Source organism: Symphodus melops, assembly GCF_947650265.1.
Source record: "Symphodus melops genome assembly, chromosome: 17".
Taxonomy (NCBI): domain Eukaryota; kingdom Metazoa; phylum Chordata; class Actinopteri; order Labriformes; family Labridae; genus Symphodus; species Symphodus melops.
This window is the reverse complement of record NC_136707.1, coordinates 17,781,395-17,800,696: the sequence shown is the minus strand read 5'-3', so window position 1 is coordinate 17,800,696 and position 19,302 is coordinate 17,781,395. Positions and strand designations below refer to the sequence as shown.

General features: G+C 41.8%; 3 protein-coding genes across 3 annotated transcripts; 1 reads left to right on the top strand and 2 right to left on the bottom strand.

Annotated features, from left to right (window-relative positions):
• Positions 1 to 1,170: 1,170 nt before the first annotated feature.
• Positions 1,171 to 2,722, bottom strand: LOC306838819 (RING finger protein 222). The gene has a single exon (XM_079367193.1). The coding sequence runs from the start codon at positions 2,405 to 2,407 to the stop codon at positions 1,781 to 1,783; it is 627 nt and encodes a 208-aa protein (XP_079223319.1). The 5' UTR covers positions 2,408 to 2,722; the 3' UTR covers positions 1,171 to 1,780.
• Positions 2,723 to 3,282: 560 nt separating this feature from the next.
• ndel1b (nudE neurodevelopment protein 1-like 1b) lies at positions 3,283 to 12,823 on the top strand. The gene is made up of 9 exons (XM_079366047.1): positions 3,283 to 3,455; positions 6,630 to 6,726; positions 8,971 to 9,124; positions 9,774 to 9,922; positions 10,106 to 10,242; positions 10,359 to 10,526; positions 10,624 to 10,715; positions 10,839 to 10,984; positions 11,092 to 12,823. Exons 2-9 carry the CDS (start codon positions 6,641 to 6,643, stop codon positions 11,180 to 11,182), a joined length of 1,023 nt encoding a protein of 340 aa, XP_079222173.1. The 5' UTR covers positions 3,283 to 3,455; positions 6,630 to 6,640; the 3' UTR covers positions 11,183 to 12,823.
• LOC306838087 (medium-chain acyl-CoA ligase ACSF2, mitochondrial-like) lies at positions 12,255 to 19,247 on the bottom strand. The gene is made up of 16 exons (XM_079366043.1): positions 19,065 to 19,247; positions 16,750 to 16,945; positions 16,476 to 16,604; positions 16,177 to 16,230; positions 15,940 to 16,058; positions 15,217 to 15,379; positions 15,043 to 15,138; positions 14,808 to 14,959; positions 14,627 to 14,718; positions 14,472 to 14,548; positions 14,255 to 14,362; positions 14,023 to 14,174; positions 13,768 to 13,909; positions 13,487 to 13,597; positions 13,328 to 13,396; positions 12,255 to 13,226 (listed from the first exon to the last, which is right to left on the bottom strand). Exons 1-16 carry the CDS (start codon positions 19,184 to 19,186, stop codon positions 13,176 to 13,178), a joined length of 1,833 nt encoding a protein of 610 aa, XP_079222169.1. The 5' UTR covers positions 19,187 to 19,247; the 3' UTR covers positions 12,255 to 13,175.
• Between the last annotated feature and the right edge of the window lie 55 nt (positions 19,248 to 19,302).

Below are 19,302 nucleotides of genomic sequence, written 5' to 3'. Positions count from 1 at the left end.
ATGGTATGACTAAAAAAGCAGAGTGTAACCTGTAGGACAGGCTGAGCAGGACGGCTGAAGGCTTGACGCAGGAGGAAATTCGGAGTGAACCCGTTTGTCCAGATGGTGGTGATACTGCAAATGCTCTGTCTGGAAAACCAGCCCAGGTTGCATAATGCTGGTCCCTCTTTTCTGTCTTAATGTGGACTCTTGAAGAACCGCGTGGTAACCTGATGTTACTGTCTGTCAGTGTATCTCCTTACAGCCATCAGACAGACACAGCTCTTCTCGACGTGCTTCCTTCAGAACGGCTGCATGAATTATTTCTAACTGAGAGTTTTAAAGGTGGCTCTGTTTACACCGTCGTTACACCACACTGTCACATGTTGTATAGGAGGATACTGAGAGTGTCGTGCAACTGCTCTTTTTTAAAACTGTGTTAAAGCTTTGGAAAGTTGTGTTTGTGAAGTTCTTGAATGGAAATGTTGTTATGGACATAAAGTAAATATTTCTGTATTGTTATTCTGAAACTTTGGTCGGTGTCAAACATCATCACATCCTTCTTCAGAGACCGTCTTCTTCTTTTTTTAATATATTTTCAAGGAGATTTTTGTTTTAGATTAGATATTTTAGATTGTGGATCAAAAATATATGAAGAGGGATGTCTCCATCTCTCCCCAACAGTGCAGCAGGTTTGTTTTGGATGGCTTACAAAGAAAGATCAAATCAGTTATTTGTAAGTTAATTTTGTTAACCAATATCCTCATTTTGTACATATTTATATTTTAGTCTTTCCATCTTTACCGTAAAGTTTTGTTTGGAAATAATTAAAGGCCTGCCTCTTATTGATGCCTGCCAATAAAATCAGGGTAATTTTATAGAAGGATGCAAATAAAAGCAATCGCTTAAAATTTAAGTTTTTTATGTTCAGGACAAAACCATCAAAGTGATAATAGGTACTGCTTTGTACTCAGAGAATGCCAACATTGACAAAAACAGAACATTCCTCAATGGAGCTTTGAATATAAATCTGATACATCTCCTTGTTATCAGAAAAATAGAGTCTGTCAACATACCCTCCCTCCAAACTGCTAAAACAGGCTCTTTATTGTCCCACATAGCTTACTAAAACTGAGCTCATGACCTGCTGCCCAAAGGTAGCCTATGGGCAATAACAGACACGGAGACAAGTCAAGCTGTTTGTTCTTTAGTTGAACAGTTTTTGTCTTTAAAAGTTGCTTAGAAACTGGTATCCAACAACAGGGTAAGACAGAAAGACATTAGATCTTTATACAGCAACAGGATTGAACTGGATGGAATTATTGCTTTTCCCCCCCCTGTGTTTACTTAAATTACTATAGATAAGAATGCTCCCCTCTTAAGGTTTATAATATTTTCTAGACATTTTCAAATTTTTGACATGTTTTCGTCTCATAAAGCAGGTCAAACATGTCACTGACGGGAATGCAAAACAAGAATATGTCAGGCTTTCCTCACCTTTAGCCTACTTTATGTTACACTGTTGCCTTGTGTGATGCTCATAAATGTCACAGGCATGTCTCTTCACTTCCTGACTTGGTATACCTTTAAATCTGATAACAGCCTGCCAGACAAGTGAGCCAAAGTGTTCATTTTCATTTACTTTAACATTCTCTATACACTGCACCCAAAATGTTTTGTATGTTAGAACAAATAAACTGCTTCAAACATTTATTGCATGGAGTGCTTCCTTGAATATTTTCCATAAATGTCAGTCTTTCCATTTTTAGCACTTCATAATCCAAACATCCACATTACTGAGCTATGCCAACAAGATCCAGGGTAAAGTGGCTGCTATAAGTGCTACTATAGTAAATGCTGACAATAAAACAACCAGGCACCGTGCAGTTGAGCAGATCCTTCGTCTTCTCCTGCGCTGCGGCTGAACCACAGTCATCACAACGCTGTGCGCATCTTCCTCAACCATGGGTCGCCCTTGAGCGCTTATAATGAAGATTTGAGACGCTTTATGGCTGGGTCTGATCAACCTTTGTCGACGGATTCGCTCAGACACCCACCTGAAGCAGGGTGCGACCCAGTTGAACCCCCTGGGCAAAGTGTTCTCGGAGGCGCGCTGTGCGCTCTGGAGCTGTCCAAGCGGCAGAGTGAGAGGTACCTCCAGAGTCTGCCCTTCATCTGGATCCTTGTCCGCCTCAAGTGACACTTGCGCTTCTTTCTGTTTCTTGATGAATGTGAGATGTCGGCAGATAGGACAAGCAATAGTGTCTCTGATTGTTCCATCGCTGTTGATGCTGACCAACGTTTTGACCAGACAGTCGTGGCAGAAAACATGCCCGCAGCTCAGAGTCCTCTCAGCACCCGAAAGACCCTCATAACACACTGGACACTCTCGTGCGTCTTCCTGGCTATCATCCCGGTAAAATGCCATGGGAGGAAAAACAACCACTGTGGCACGAGAGTTGAGTAGATTCCTTGGTAAACGTAGTGCGAATTCCTTTCAAGGTCTTGTCCTCTCAGCACATGACTCTTTACTTTAGGCTTTGGGTGGAGGCGAGAGCTGCGCCTTGTAAAACAGGGCCTGCCACCTGTAGCTGCAGTGACTTGACTGATTGGGTCCCCTGCAGGTTTTATTGGCAGTTCAAGTTGTCCAACTGGTTCACATTTTAGTTTTCCTTACATTGTGTTGTATGTAATACGTTATTTCCATAAAACTACATTCTTTTAATTAATGATATTATTTAAAATCTTTTGTTTACCTTCTGTTGTCATGGAATAGGCTACTGTTACTAAACATAGGTCTGTTTGCATTTAATTGTGATAGCCTTTTATTTTTGAAATTAACCTTTTATGGACAGTTTATTCTGTTTAATTTCTATTCTTTGATTTAATTTTAGAAAATGTGTACACATCATATTTTATTTCAAAATTGTCAAATGAAAATGTTTGCCGTTTACGTTTACGTTACGTTACGTTAAAAAAATAGGCCCAGGCATAAACCTACCTTAAAGTATGGTTGTATTCTATGTTGTTTTCCAAAGTTATACAGACATTGAGTAGTTTAAGAAACGTTATTTGATAAATAGGCTTATTCACCGCCCATGTTGTTCAGTGACCCACTGTTGTGTTTTTTGTGCAGCAATAATATGCCACCTTGTGGTCATTGTAGGAAAAAACTGTGTAGCCCTATAACGATAGACGGACCGACCAAATGAAAAAAGGTGCGGCTCATTCTACTACATCTGTTTCTGTAGCAGCCCTGCCCTTTTCTGACGCAAGCGTGCGCTACGTCATCGCGTTAAACCGAGTCAGGATTTACGTCTGTTCCGGGAGACGCGTTGGCAATTTCCGAAACACACTGGTCTGTCACTTCAGTATCATCCGAGGCCGGGACAGGGGAGAGGTGTGTACGTGTTTGGTGGATGTAAAAAGGACCTACTGACACAGAAGACACTCGGACACCCATTTGACATGAGCAGGTACCGAATTAACAGCAAAAAAAAAAAGCTTTGTGGTGTGTTTAGTGTTTGGTCAGTTAGCTGTCGTATTCAGCCTCGGTAACAGATAAAACTGCTCGAGTTCCGTTTGAATGTCGAGAGAATTGTTCTTTTCTTTATCGACTTTAAATGGCATTTACTCTCCTATATCTCATACGCGGTTTTCTCTGTTTTCTGTTGTAGGTTATGGCCAGGGGTAGCCTACAGCTTAGCTTGTCATGTACTGTCTGTAGTAAAAGTGCGTAAATATTAAGGTCAAACCTCGCAGTATCACACATTTAAGCGTGTACAGGGCAGCTGTAACCTGGTTTAAATATCCTGCTGCTTCACATAAATGACCACATTAATGTGAGCCTACTCACTTGTAGGCCTCTTTAGAAGTGATTTGCGTGAATGTGATGTTTACTGTAAATGAACATTTGTTGGCCGAACGATAATTGTCATAGCCTGTACATTAAGAGTAAAGCTTGATGATAACTGTTAAAGGATTTTGGCTTTATTCCTTTTAAAAGCTGTAGGTCTTATTGTTGTGAACGTGACAGTGAATCCATGACGCTGCAAAAAAAAGATATAGAAATAAGCATTTTGGGAAACCCTCGTGATCCCGGTAAGGGGCCTCTGAGGAAAAGTGACTATATGCTACAGCAGTATCTACTGTATGCTGTTAGCAAGCACCCAGTCATCTACAAGAAAAGAGGATGTAGAGAGAAGGGTGTGTGAAAGGACACTCTCTTGTCTGCTATGAAGAGAAAGATGAGTGCAGTGAGCTGACCACCACACAGATCCTGTCAGTCTGGGTATTGTTACTACAGACAAATAGATCCATGGGGTCAAACTGACACCGCTCGCTTCAAAAGGATGCTGACATGAGAGATAACAGGAGCTGTCATGACCTGTTATGTGATTCAGGGGAATCTGCATGTAGGAGGTAGACATTGTCTGTTTTGCCTTTTTTTCTTCAAAATTCAAAGATCCTGTAATTGAACTGTAGGTTTAACAAAAAAATAGCCGTGGAGGAGGTGAAAATATGTGTGAGGTCTTTGATCTGAATCACCATGGAAACAGCTTCCTGTCACACATGCCTTTTGTAGAACACACAGAGATCAATAGACGTTCACAGGATCTCATTCAAGCCTCTCAGCATCACAAAGAAACAGATCAGTTATGTTTGCTATCGCTCAACTGAGAAGTGTTTAATAATCAGGTTCTTTTTTTAGAGTCTCTCCTTTTGCCGTTCGATGGAACAAACATGTTATGTCACCAGCAGCAGCTCAGGAACCTTTTCCTTTCTCCACCCGTGCTGTGTTTGGGTCTCCAGTTTCCTTCGTGATTTTCAGAGCAGCACACTGACACGTGAGCGGCCTGTGGTGACTAAAATGTTGGTGACGCCACCTCAAAGGAATGTTCGAAGGGAAGAGCAGACGGTCCAGCTTCTGAGTCCAGACCAGCTTCTTCTTGGGAAAATAACACTATTTTACCTATAAACCCAAACTGGTCTCTCTGTTCCCAACATGATGAAGGCTTTAGTGACATATGCCAAGCTCATACTCTCTGATCTTCCCTCAAGCTGAGGGGTTTCCTCCTGTGCTACATCTTCTGATTTGTCTGAGCTTTCTGCAGGAAATCCTGATCATCTGTGTTGGGATTATGATATATATTCATGGAGCCAGAGCAAAGGGGGAGTGACTGTGACTGTATCGCCTCCACCCACACAGAACACACACAGTGGCTGTTTCCAGATGTGTTTAATCATCTCCTGAAACCGGCCGTACTGATCCTCATAGATCACAGAGTGACGCAGAGTTTATTAGCTGAGCAGAAAAAGAGGAACACACATCGTGTAAAGTGTTGACATAGCAAACAGGAAGGAAGATGAAACACTCGCTGAAACATGTTTTATCATTGAGAACTCGGCAAAATCCGACAGCTTTGATGGCTTATTAAACTGTTTTTATGTAGTAACACAGGGAACTGTTAATGAAGCAGTTATTGTGTTGATTTGAGCTGAAGCTGTCATGTCTTCTGACACATTGGTTCTTCAGTCAGTCAGTGGTTGATGAGTAACTACGGATGACATGACCTCAGCACGATGACGCAGTCGGAGCATTCTGGCATTGTTCGGACTTTCCTAAAAAAAAAAAGATTTGTTCAATCTGTTCATCTTGTTGAAGATTGAGGGGAATGTGAAGCCTTGCATTCGCTGCTTGTTTAGCTTTAAGATAAGAAGGAATGCACTGAACCTGACTGTACATGTCAGAGGACGCAAATAGTTTTGTACCGAGTCATGTTCACATTTCGACGCTCGTCCTACTTTCAACCCTTTTCATTTGTTCTTGTATTATATGTATCGTATAATAGAAATATGTCTTCAATTGGGACGCATGTATACAGAGGCTGTAGTTCTTTAAGTAGGAGGTTCAGGTTGGACCCCCTGCCTCTTTCCTGCACTGGCTCAATGGTTTACTACGCTTATCATCCAGTGTCATTATATAAGCATCGTGGCACTGTGTGCGCTCCCATGTATCGAGGCTACAGTCGTCGTGCGGGCGACCCGGGTCCGCGTCCGACCCACGGCAACTCTCTCTCTCTCATCTCTCTCTCTTCTCTCTCTCTCCTCTCTCTCTCTCTCTCTCTCTCTCTCTCTCTCTCCTCTCTCTCCCTCTCCTCTTCTCTCTCTCTCTACTCTCATCTCTCTCTCATCTCTCTCTCTCTCTCTCTCTCTCTTCACTCTCTCTCTCTCTCTCCTCACTCTCTCTCTCTCTCTCTCTCATCTCTCTCCTCTTCTCTCTCTCTCTCTCTCTCTCTCTCTCTCTCTCTCTTTCTTCTTGAGTGTCGTTCTTCCTCTATCCAAACCATTCTCATAAAGCAGAACAATCTGCAGAGGATGGCAGCCACCACTTTGAGTTAGCTTCATCTATGTGAGTCCTTTTAAATGAACATTACACACGATGGAGGAGTCTAAGTCAAAGTTTTTTTTTTTTTCTCTTTGGCTCAAATTAAAACTGGTTATCGTTCGAACCGTGGTTTAACAATGAACGCAACATTTCCCATGATCCCATGCTATCTCATCACCACACTAAGTCTTTATTTATTGTGTGACCTTTTCAGCTAACATGTTGGCTGTGAGGTAATCAATGTGTCCCTGTTTCTCCGCAGGTTGCTCTGATATGGACAAAGAGATGATTCCAAAATTTTCAACAAAGGACGAGGAGGTCGACTACTGGAAGTCCCAAGCCCTCAAATATAAGACAAGGTAAACTGTGGGATTTCTTTCTCATATGGTCAGTTATGATGACATACTGGATCCAAAATAAATCTGCTGTTTGCTTTCCAAACATGGAGACTACAACCGTACAAGCTGTGTCATTTTGTCTTTCAAAAAAGTTGAACCAAATATGAGCAGGCTGCACTTCTTATATGATTAAAAAAAAAAGAGAAAATGCTTCAAAGTTCCATCAACTGCAGGAAGAAGCTGTTCTAAAAAAGCTGCACTCACTCCCTCTTATGTAAAAGTCAAATGTGCTGAATGGGAGGTTTTGACTGTAGTCAGGACAAATGTAAATACACAATCATTTCCATGCAGACTTTCTTTGGATTGGTCTCAGTCGAACATTTCAGCCCAGAAAGCCTGTGTTTAAGGAAGCCTTATAAGGTTAATGACCAGACAAGGTTTTTAAAACAGTGCCCACAAAGGTTGTGGTTTTTGCTCCGGAGGAAATGATTCAATCTTTGCCTGAGACCGGAGCCTACTCTATGTAATAAGCAGCTGCTGTGCATGTGTGTGTGTGTGTGTGTGTCTTTGTGGATTTGGGGGAGCTCAGTGATCTGTACATGAAGTGTAAAGCTCAGCACAACGAGGGTTAAAGTCCTGGTGGGTTTCTGAGAAATTCCTGCTGTGGGTACTGGGGGGGGGGAAACTTCCACCCGTGGAAAAAGCAACACTGAGCAGTTCACCTTGGCTCGTCTCACACGTGTTTTTAAAGTATGGTTTTCCCAGGATCACTTCTACAGAAGCAGCTTGCACTGTTGATTAGTTACTGATTGAAAAGTTCACTCCATGATGTAACATGTTCAAACTTTAGGTTTTGTTGACATGGGGCCATTTGGACATCACACAGGTTTGGATTCTCAAAAAAAAAAGAAGATAGATTCACAAGAGATTATTACACTATTACACTATTTGTGAACATGTTTGGATTCACAGCGTAGCCAACTGAGACTGTATTCAAAACTATTTGATTAACTGCATTTAAATTGTTGTGAGCAGTCTCTCTCCTCATGAAGTATTACTGTAATGCCAGATAGCCTAGTGGTTGTATTGCACGCCCCATGTATGGAGGCTACAGTCCTTGTTGCAGTGGCCCTGGGTTCAAATTTGACTTCAGCCCCTTGCTGCATGTCAAAATGACTTCCAATGAAGGCACTGGAAGGCAGATTTCGTACGGGCCAGATTTCGTTTGGTCTACTAGTGAGATTAGGACCGTTTTAAATCGATGTGACTCAACAGATTCACATTGGATACGCACACTGCTGCATCACCACATCATTTGTTGCTGTTTGCCAACGGGGCAGATATCAAGCTGAAAGGTCAACTGATACACCGATGCACGCATTAAATCCATGTGCCTTGACTTATTTCGAAGTCGATTTTCTCACGTCAGGCGTTATTAATTGTGTGAAAGTGGACAAGCTGGACTGTCAAACTGGGACGTGCTGATGAAGCAGCCGCTGTGGTGTTGGTATGTATGGAACGACCCCCGAGACAACAACTGATTCATGGACTCCACAGTCACTGTGAGGCCATTATCCCAGCACGAGTCAGCTGATCTCAGAACAGGGTTCACCACAGTGTCAACACGAGTGTGAAAACAGACAGGAAAATATGAACTTCAGTTTGGTTTAACAGATTACCTTGAAATGTTTCCTCTTCCTATTCCACATTGAAATGTGAACTTGGACTTTATCATGAGTTGTCATGTTTTTTTTTTAAAGATTTCGTACGGGGATGACCCTGACCAGCACACAAACACACTTCCTGTTTTCTTCCCAGTGTCCTCATCCTGTTTCTACACCCCTCTCCTTGCACCTTTGACCTTTAGCCTCTCCCACAGCTGAAGGAGCCAGCCTGGCAACAGGGCACAGTACAGCTGTCTCTTTAGAGCTGTATATTTAGAGTGTTTAACTCGACAGTGCTGAGCTGTGCACTGTTTCCTGTTTGGAAGAGGCAGGAATAAAGGGTTAAAAATGTGCAAATATCTGACAGACTTTTTTTTATGCAGGTTTTATTTCTGGCCTTTGGTAGAGCTGCTGGAACATACCAGCTCAATCGGCTCATCGTACAGGACAAAAGCCAGTGGGTTTTCTAGAGCTCATGACGGGTCATTCAGCCAGGCAGCGTTACACAATTGAATGGCGGACAGTGAACAAGCTGGCTGGTAAATGACAGCGATTGTTAATGTGTCTTTTTTTGTTTTTGTTTTGTTTGTGTACTGTGCAGTTGCCATGATGCCCAAGAAGAGCTGCAGGAGTTTCAGGAGGGGAGCCGGGAGCTGGAGGCAGAGCTGGAGGCACAGCTCGGTCAGACTGAACACCGCCTACGAGACCTTCAAAGTGAAAACGAGAGACTGAAGATCGAGATGGAAAACCTCAAGGTACCGGAATACCTGCGAAGCTCGACCTTACTTTTATGGTCACGACAATCAACTCAGTTACTTAAGAGGTTATCTGACTTATGTTGGATCCTGAGTACAAGGTTCAAGGTCTTACTTGCATGTTGTTCTTAATAAAGTCTGACTTTATGTAATCGTGCATCACTCCTTAAAGGGACGTCAGGATTAGGAGCAAGAGAAAAGAGAACTAGGAGGACAGGTCTGGTGTTTGAGTGGGACTGTGTTCACATGCAGCATAATGACTTCAGCCTCTCTACACAAAGCACAAACGTACTGTGAATGAACTCCTGGCACAAACGTGCCAGTGTGCTAAATATGATCTGTGGTAACGAACCAGAGACATCATGAATCATGCAGTGTGACTCTGGTCCACAGTACAGACACACAGGCCTGCTACATACCGCTCTGTGAATGAGTGAACATGAGTGGCTGTTTGAAAGGGAAATCATGTCCAAGATTTCAGCAGGTTGTAAAAAACAACAACAACAATAATAAGGAAACTCAAGACGGCTGTAAAATGCATAAAATACTTTAAAACAACATGACTCAGCAAAAAGAGTTTCAGCCTGGAAGGTCCTTGTTTGTTTTTCTACACACACACTCTAATGCTCTTTTTTTGTCCTTTCATCAGGAGAAGCTGGAGCACCAGTATGCCCAGAGTTATAAGCAGATTTCTATGCTGGAGGATGACCTTGGCCAGACCCGCAGCATCAAGGAGCAGCTCCACAAATATGTCCGAGAGCTTGAGCAGGCCAATGACGACCTGGAGAGAGCTAAAAGGTCAGACTGTCTCATGACTCCGTGTTATCACTGGACTTGTTAAAGAGAGTTTTTTTTTTTTTAGAATTGAGGAAGTGAAATAAACAAGCCACGTCAAGGCTTTATGAGGGGGATAGGTTTAAAAGCTGCGTCTACTATAACCTCCACACAATGTTTGACAGTCATGTTCGTCACCCTCCATAGGGCGACTATAGTGTCTCTTGAGGACTTTGAGGGACGTTTAAACCAGGCCATTGAGAGAAATGCCTTCCTGGAGAGCGAGCTGGATGAGAAGGAGTCTCTCCTGGTATCTGTGCAGCGGCTGAAAGATGAAGCAAGAGGTAAAGGCGAAGCACAGAAGAAATTAATTATGTCCTTTTTGCAGTCAATCTGCCACCTGTGTAAGGATTCATAGTGAATCATTCTTCTTCTTTTTTTTTTTTTTTTTTCCCTGCAGACCTGCGACAGGAACTGGCAGTAAGGGAGCGGACCACAGACAGGATGTCAGCACCCAGCTCACCTACTTTAGACATCGACAAAATTGATTCTGCAGTACAGGCGTCTTTATCTCTCCCAGCTACACCTGTAGGAAAGAACATAGAGCACCCTTTTATCACCTCAAAAGGTCAGGACTAACTCATCGTACTCCTTTTCTTTTGTGTACGTTTGAAGTAGAAAGTTCCCTTAAATATAAAATGTTTTTGTTTTGTCTGCTTGTGCAGCGTTAACCAATGGCTGTGGCAACTCATCCCTCACTCCGTCTGCTCGAATCTCAGCTCTTAATATTGTTGGGGATCTCCTGAAGAAAGTCGGGGTATGTATCGTTCTCCGTCTGCGTTATAGAAATGTGTGTCCTCAGCCACAAGACAAACAGAGAGATGTTTCTGATGAGGCGAAATACAAATTGTTTCTGTTTATCTTATTTATTTTTCCCTAGGCTTTGGAGTCGAAGCTCGCGGCCTGTAGAAACTTTGCCAAAGACCAAGCTGCGAGGAAAAATTACTCGAAAGACAACAGCACACTCATCAACAGCAACGCCACCAAGTTCTCGCACTCTCTACATACAACCTACTTCGACAAAACGTGAGCGTGTGATCTCTTTATCATCTCAATACTTGTCTCTTGTCTCAGTCATATTTACTGCGTGTACATATTTTCTAATATTGTACACTTCCTTCTGGTAACTTCAGAACTGTTAACGGATTGGACCCCAGCTCTTTGACCTCCATGGCAGCAACCAGAGCCGTGCCCCCGCCAGGCATGCTGCCTCTGAGCGTGTGAGGCCTCCCCTAACCACATTAACCTCCACCAAACACAACATGGGAACAGAGAGGACACTTGAACGACCATTACATTGTGTGCTTAAGTGTGTGTGTGAGTGTGAGAGAGAAAGAGAGAAAGTGTTTGAAAGGAAGAGTGTGTGTGTGTGTGTGTGTGTGTGTGTGTGTGTGTGTGTGTGTGTGTGTGTGTGTGTGTGTGTGTGTGTGTGTGTGTGTGTGTGTGTGTGTGTGTGTGTGTGTGTGTGTGTGTGTGTGTGTGTGTGTGTGTGTGTGTGTGTGTGTGTGTGTGTGTGTGTGTGTTTGCCTGCTTGGGATTTTTTTGTGACGTGTGAAAGAGAGAGTTTGACTTTACCATGACCTTTGCCCTCCAGGTGGCAGCTCGAAATGCATCTGTGAGTAGGTGCACAGACGTGTGTGTGTGTGTGCGCGCGTACGTTCCTACCACATGCTCGCATGTGCCTGAAGCTGTACTGTACTGTGCTCGTATGAATGTCACTGCAAATGCGATGCTCTCTGGATGTCAACTCTGACTCTGGCTCCTTTAAACTCTTAGTTCCACTGTTTATCTTAAAACTACTATCCTGACAAAAGGTCTGTTACTGACCACAGCTTCCGTATGAACCTTCCTTCCCTCCTCTCTTTTCTCTTAAATTGCACAGCTGAACTGAATTCAATTTAGAATGTATTTAAAAAGGGATGTGTGTCAACTAATTTATCTTTCACACTTTGCTTTAAAAAAGCTTTAGTTCTTTTTGCTCTTTTCTTGCATGTTTGCATAATAATATGGGGTTAGGGAGGTGAAGGTGGACCCCATGTTCTTGACTGAAGTGAATGTTGATCGTTCAAAGCCATGTAGCCATAGTGCAGTTGCTCCTTTTGTTACTGGCTACTTGCGTTCATTAATCTTTGAAGTAGCCTCTTTGTTTAAGCTAAGAAATATCAGCTGGTTCTGTCCTCTGGGTTAAACCTGCACTTAAACGAACTGATCCCACAGGTTTGTCTGCAGGCGGGACTTTTCCATCTGTGGACATCTGTTGACATTGAGGGAACAGTTTTGCCTTTTTTAAAAAAAAATTTTTTATTGTTTAATGTGTATTTATTTTGTTGTTTTTATTGTTTTTGTATCGTGGCTGGCTCATTTACCTCATTCTGATCTTATTGCTATTTTCCATGGTGAGCTTTTAGTATTAGCCGGTAATGGACTCCAGGTTCCTCTTTTGGGAAGAGTCTTCAACTTTGGCAATTCTACACAAATAAATGGTCAACTGTGGCCTCTATATCAAACAGCACATTGGCTTCACTTAACATCAGAGAATTTGATTTAAGTCAAAATGCCCCTTTTCATTGATGTGTCAACATCAATAAGCATCATTTGAATCATTAAGTATTCCTGTTTATTTGGTAATATTAAGATGTCATCTTTGGGCGCTCTATACGCCTGTTACTGAAGCTTGTTTTACAACCAGTGTACATAGCTTGTAAGGATGGTCATTTGTACATAGTGAAATTTGGCATTGAGGTCCTATTTATTTCAGATTCTGTATGGCATGTTCAGACACTTACATGGTTTAAGCCATTGTATTATAATATGAAAATGTTTGTCAAAGTTGTTTAAGTAAATAAAGATTGAGATTACAGACGTGCTGAGGAGTTTGGGTCATCCTTAGAAAGTTCTCGTTAGATTGGGGACAGGAGTTGCTCTTTATTGTGCGGTGTCTAGGCTGCCGATTTTCAAGATAATTGAACAACTTGCTAAGATTGTTGACACTGTTTCCATTGTCAGTAATAAACTTCCAGCTCAATGATGTTAAATATGCTTTAATGCAAACATTAAAAGTTCAAGTACTGGTAATTAGGTCGGAATGTAAGTCACAAACAATGACAGTCCAACAGTTTGTTTTTTAAACTCATGGTCTAAAGGAATGAATTCAGTCTGTATTCAGTCTGTCTCGTTGTCCATGGGGTTCTCTCCAAGTCCACCATGTTCTACCACATCAAAGCCCCAAGTTCTTCTCCATTTCCTCCTTCAAAACATTCTTCTTGATCTGGAAGAACAGAAGTGAGCAGCCATTTTATTTTGTATCAATCATCCATAATACCATCACAACAGTTCACATGTATCTGTGACAGTGCAGCAGTGTTGTACCTTTCCAGAGGCTGTCAGAGGGTAGCTGTCCACAAAGAAAACGTAGTGTGGGATCTTGAAGTGAGCGATCTATGGAGGAGAACACAAACACCAGGTTTAACAAACAATGACTGTACAGCCTTGATCTGAGTTTTGGCCGTTTTGTTCATGATGTCTCACCTGGCCTTTGCAGAATGCTCTTATCTCCTTTGCAGTGGTAGTCTGGCCCTCCTTCAGTCTGATGCAGGCACACACCTGCTCGCCCAGCCTCTCATCTTTCACTCCAACCACCTGGAAAATAGACGGACAAGCAAAACAACTACAATGTTCACAACTCAGCCTTACTGCCCTGAAAAGAACATCTACAATTTTGAGAGACAAAAAAAGAATGACTCTGCTAAAAAATACTTGGTCTGCAATGGTTTAGAATTTTGCTGCCCTCCAGTGGTTTTCAATCTCACCTGCACCTCCATCACATGTGGATGAGTAAAAAGGAATTGTTCTATCTCAGCGGGGTAGATGTTCTCGCCTCCTCTGATGATCAGATCCTTCATACGACCTTCGATGCGGCAGTACCCAAAACTGTTCAGACTGGCTGTGTCACTGTGTGGTAGAAAATCACAAAGACACATATCTATTGTTCCCCATGTGCACAGCATTTTAAGATTCCCATGTTTTCTTAACAAATGGAGAACACAGTAAATTCAGGTCCTTACCCAGTCTTGTACCAGCGAGATGGGGAGATGGTTTCATTGGTTTTCTCAGGATCGTCCCAGTATCCCAGCATCACACAGCTGCCTCTGACCAGCAGCTCTCCTGAGGCCCCCAGAGGGACTAATTCCCCTGTATCGGGGTCCACCACTTTAGCCTAGAGCAAAGACATTTAGGCATTAGTATCAATGTTGTTAAAGTGATGTGCTCATAAAGGATTGTTTAAATTAGACAAACCTCTGTGTGACTCATGATGCATCCAACAGTATCGGTCTTCAGCTCCTCATTGTCATGTGGGAATCCCAGGAATGTAATCGGGCTATTTTCAGTGGTTCCATATCCTATCTATTAAAACATGATTTACAAAGGTCCTTAGAAGCTGTTGAGTCTCTGTTCTTGTAAGAATTGTGCAGTTGTATAAAGAAAGGTACAGGACACATAGCTACTTGCTTACTGTTATCTCTTTCATGTTCATGTCTGCTCTCAGTTTTCTCACAATCTCAGAAGGGCATGGAGAACCTGCCATAATACCTACAACACAAGAACATGTACATCAACTCAAGACTAATTTAAAAAAAAAGTGTATGTTCTCTTCTTCAAATCTCTTACCAGCTTCAACTGAGGACATATCATACTTATGTATAACTTGTTGGCTCAGCATGTCAGTGAACATTGTGGGAGTGCCATAGATGAAATTGCACCTTGAGTGAAAAAAAGAGGAACCGAATGGATTAGAGTGTGTGAAATTCTGCCTTTGACAATCATTTGGTTAAAGAGATGAGTGTCGTACTTTTCGCTCTGTATGGCGGCCAGGTTGGCTTGACTGTTGTACCCAGCTGAAGGAAAGACCAGAGTGACACCATGCACCGCCATACACATCCCTCCCAACACAGATCCGAAGCAGTGGTACATAGGTACAGGCACACATACTCGTACCTGAGGCTGATGGACAGATGGAAAACAACGATTACTTTACCTTTCAATGTTGATGAAGTCATAAAATCAAGTGACATTTATGGACTTACTCTCCATCCATAACCCACTCTGAGGCCGATAAAGTAGGCATTGTTGACAATGTTGTGGTGGGAAAGAGCTGCTCCCTTTGGACTACCAGTAGTCCCCTGGAAATAATATTTTCTTAATTATTGCTACTGATAACAATATCAGGTGAGAAAACAAGTTTGTCAGTGTAAACTTACTGATGTGAATTGAATGTTGATGGGGTCATCAAAGGACAGCTTGTTCTGCAGATCCATAAGCTCGCTGTGGTGCCGACTTTCCCCAGCTTGCATCACGTCGTCTACGTGGAGCATCCCTGGCTGTCTGCTGTCTGTCACAATTACCATACGCAAGTCTGGAACCCTGGCAGGACCCAAGACAAAGCTCTTTGTATCTGTATTACAACCAAATAAACTCAGACCCTCCTAATGTCAGGGGGTGCCTTATGCTTATTCGTAGGGGTCCAAAATAAATAAATGGCCTGATCCCCATGAAGCTTGGTGAAAGGTTTATAGAGGACCAGAGAACCAATCAAATCTGGACAAGGCAAATAAATGTACAGATGTTTAAATGATGACAGCTCTGAGTTACTAGTGGATCCAAATGAATTTAGACTTAAGTATTTCATTAAACATGGTGGAAGAGTTTTCCTATGGGCCAGGAAAGAACGCATCCAGTTTTGGACTGGATGTGGATCTGACTCACAAACAAGCAATAAATTATTGATCAGACCTATACATCCACACAAAGTGTTTGCAGGCTACACAGTTACATCTATTAGGAGATTAGACCACAGTATGGGTCTTTGCCAAGAATCGCACCCCCTGCGTGCCTGTCCACTAATTGATTGCATAATTTCCAAAATCTTTTTCTACCAATAAATCAAGAAAGCACACTAATATTTGATATTGAATTCATCATACCTGGAGCTTTTGATCATGCCTGCAGGCATTTTGTCGATCTCGGGGCAGAGCTCCCTCAGCATTTCACAGAAGTTTTGTGTTTTAAAGTGAGAAGGGCAGACCACGGCTTTACACTGGACCTGTGAAGAACATCACCTCCTGTCAAAATGATGTTCTCACAAGATGATGAAACAATTTTCAGTTGGATGTCGTTTCAATAGAGTTTTATAAGAGGTTCATTTCCTGCAGAACTCATACCTTCTTTAGTGTAAACTCCACTTCCTTCACCTGATATGCTGGATTTAGGGATACCTGCACATTTAAAAAACATTTAAATTCAATACTGTTAATCCAATACAGGCTATTTCTGTATACCACATCACACTGGACAGTATACCTTTATACAGATAACCTAGTAGGCATACAACAAATCTCCCCAGGGCTTCTGAAAGGGTTCAATGTGCAGCTTGCTAACCCTTGACACTTGACACAGTGCAGAGGCTTATGTCATCTAGTCATCCAGCTACAGTACTGCCTATGCAATGGTTTAAACTGACCAGAATAATTCCAACTTTCGCTGAAGCAAACTGGAACACAATCCACTCATATGAGTTGGGTCCCCAAATTCCAAGTCGGTCACCTTTTGTCATGCCCAGAGCAAGCAGACCTGCAGCCATCTTGTCTACCTGCAACAATAAATGTCACAATTGGCTCTCACAAATGATATCAGAAGCTTTATCATTCAAGTAAAATAAACATTTTGGAATCAAGGTCATAGTTTCATAGGGCTTATTATGCAGTTAGGCTGAAGACACAGAAACTTAGACTCACATCTTGTTGAAACTGATAAAAGGTTTTCCGTATGCCATCCTGCAGGAAGACCACAGCTTCACGATCAGGCCAACGCTGGACCGCCCAATCCAGGCTCTGCCCTACAGTTAGGGAGAGCAGTGAGGCAGACGAAGTACCATGGACATAGCTGGTGGTCAGAGAGGGTATGTGAGGAGGACTGTCCACATGGAGAGACCTGGGAAAGAGAACAAGATTCAGGAAAAAAGTCCATGGGTCAAGTAAATTAATAGAATACACCTGATTTAAGCAACAGATTATGCAAATACTTCATAGGGAAAGCGCCCTCAGAATTAACCTTGTTCAAGCTTAATGAAAAAATCTACAATACAGCAAGAAATTAAGACTCAGTCTTAACATCCAAAAACAAGACAAGCTAATGCCAACTTAAATTATTTGTGAGATGCCAGTGCACTGATAAACCAAATGCTGTAATTAAAAAATTCAATCTTAGACCATTGACAAACAATATTAATGGGGAATGCATGTGGGTTATGACCAAGTATGTCCCTTAATTGAGTAGGCAACCACAACACTTTATGTGGTTCCAGGCCATTACGTGGATGATCAGTGGCGACCAATTTTAGTTTGGTTGGGCCAACATTTTTGTACATTTACTGACAAACTAAGTAAGTCCAGATACTTCGGTAGGCTATTTTCTTGACTTCCTACACAATCAGTCAAACGACACAGAGAAAAAAAAACCTTCTGGACTTCCACTGAGAACAAAAAACAGAGAACAGGAGAAACAAGAGAACGTTTGTTGTTACTAGTCATTTACTGGTCCAATCACAACGAGAAGTAATGGATTGTTAAAGATGTTGATGAAATATGATTCACATGAAAAACTCTGGATTCTTTTGATGAATAGGGTTGGTTGAGAAAGAGATCCAACAGACAATAAATTGACATCAAGTGACAACCAGGATCAAATGTTCTCACCCTGGCTCCGCCTTCTTTTCCCCCTAGAGCAACTCTTCTCCCTTACAAAAAGGAAGAAGTAGGGGAAGGGAAACCACACAGCAGGGTGTGGATGACAGGATTCTCTGATTAGGTTGTGGTGGCCATGTATATAACTTATTAGCATGGCAGAAGCAGAAGGGTCCTCTCTAAGCATTAGAGGGGGAAGGATCTTGTGTTTGTTTTATATTGAAGGCCTACTGATGAACAGAATGAATCTTAAATAAACTTTCAGACGTGTTGTAAACTGGATGTCCACTGACATCTGAATCAGTTGGTAAATGACGTTGACATTGCATGTTTGGCAAGGCCTCACTCTTATTTTTTGCAGGATTAGACAAAAACTATGTTTAGCAGGCTTTAATCTGGAGACTTTGTTACGACAAGGAGACAATAAATAACACTTCTAAACTTATGCTACAAGGCCATCTTCTGCACCTCTATTTACCACAAGAATTAGAAACCTACATTTGATTCAGTCAATAAAGTATCTTGGGGTCAGACATGTTCTTAATATTGGCATAGGCTTCTCTTTGACTCAATTTTAAACTCTGGAATTGACTTGAGACTGACTGGATGGAACAAGTCAATAGTTAACATTTCATAGATTGTGGTTTAATTAAGTCAGGCATCAGCTTGCAAGCTAATCAATCTGAATCCAAATCAACCATAAGACTGTTATAAATCATCAAAGGCAAAGTGAAGTCTGGTCTAAGGTCAAGGCAGGTGCCAAGTCATGTGACTCAAAAGTGGAAGAATAAAATATTCTTGTCTGAATAGGATACAACATCAGAGTAATCCAGTACACACAGGATTGTTCAGACTGACTTCTCCAGCTGCACCCAGAGGACACCAATCAATCTTCAAAGTTTGTATAATAGGAGAGTTTTATTGACGGGAACTGGTAAATTAGTGGAGAAAATTTAATAGGCTATCATTTGTACCTGGGCTTATTGAAAGGGTTTGTTTGTTTTCTTTGTTTTTAATTAATCAATCAAACTTTATTTATATAACTCCTTTAAGACAAATTAAATTGCAGCTCAAACTGCTTTACAAGAGTGCAGAGAAGTTATTGTTTGTAAAATCAGAGACTAATGCATACCAATTACAATTTAATGAAATAATGTAAAACAGATTCATGTTAGGCGTTTAACACAACTATAGGATAACCCATTTCTTAATTGCTGACCAAATGGGCATTAAGACAATCCACAGAGATCTGTCACCAACTTAAAAATAAAAACCCACTGCAGACTTTAATGACAAACAGTATCATGCACTCTTTCGTACACTGTGTTCCTTTTTCAAAACCCTTAAACAAAACAACATGAACTTACCTGCACCAGTGCAGTAAACTTGTTCTGCATACTTTCAAAGTCTTGCTGTGTTTAAATTCCTCCACAGATCTGAAGCTGTAAGTGCAGGACCTTAGCAGTGAGGACGTTTTCAAAGCTGTCATTTCTCTCAAATCTTTCAGGGTCAGTCTGTTCCAGAAATACGGAGCGTGATGTGTGTGTGTTTTTTTTCTGACAAGGTGAAAATGGCTCTTGTTTCAGCCAGACTGGTTCCAACCAA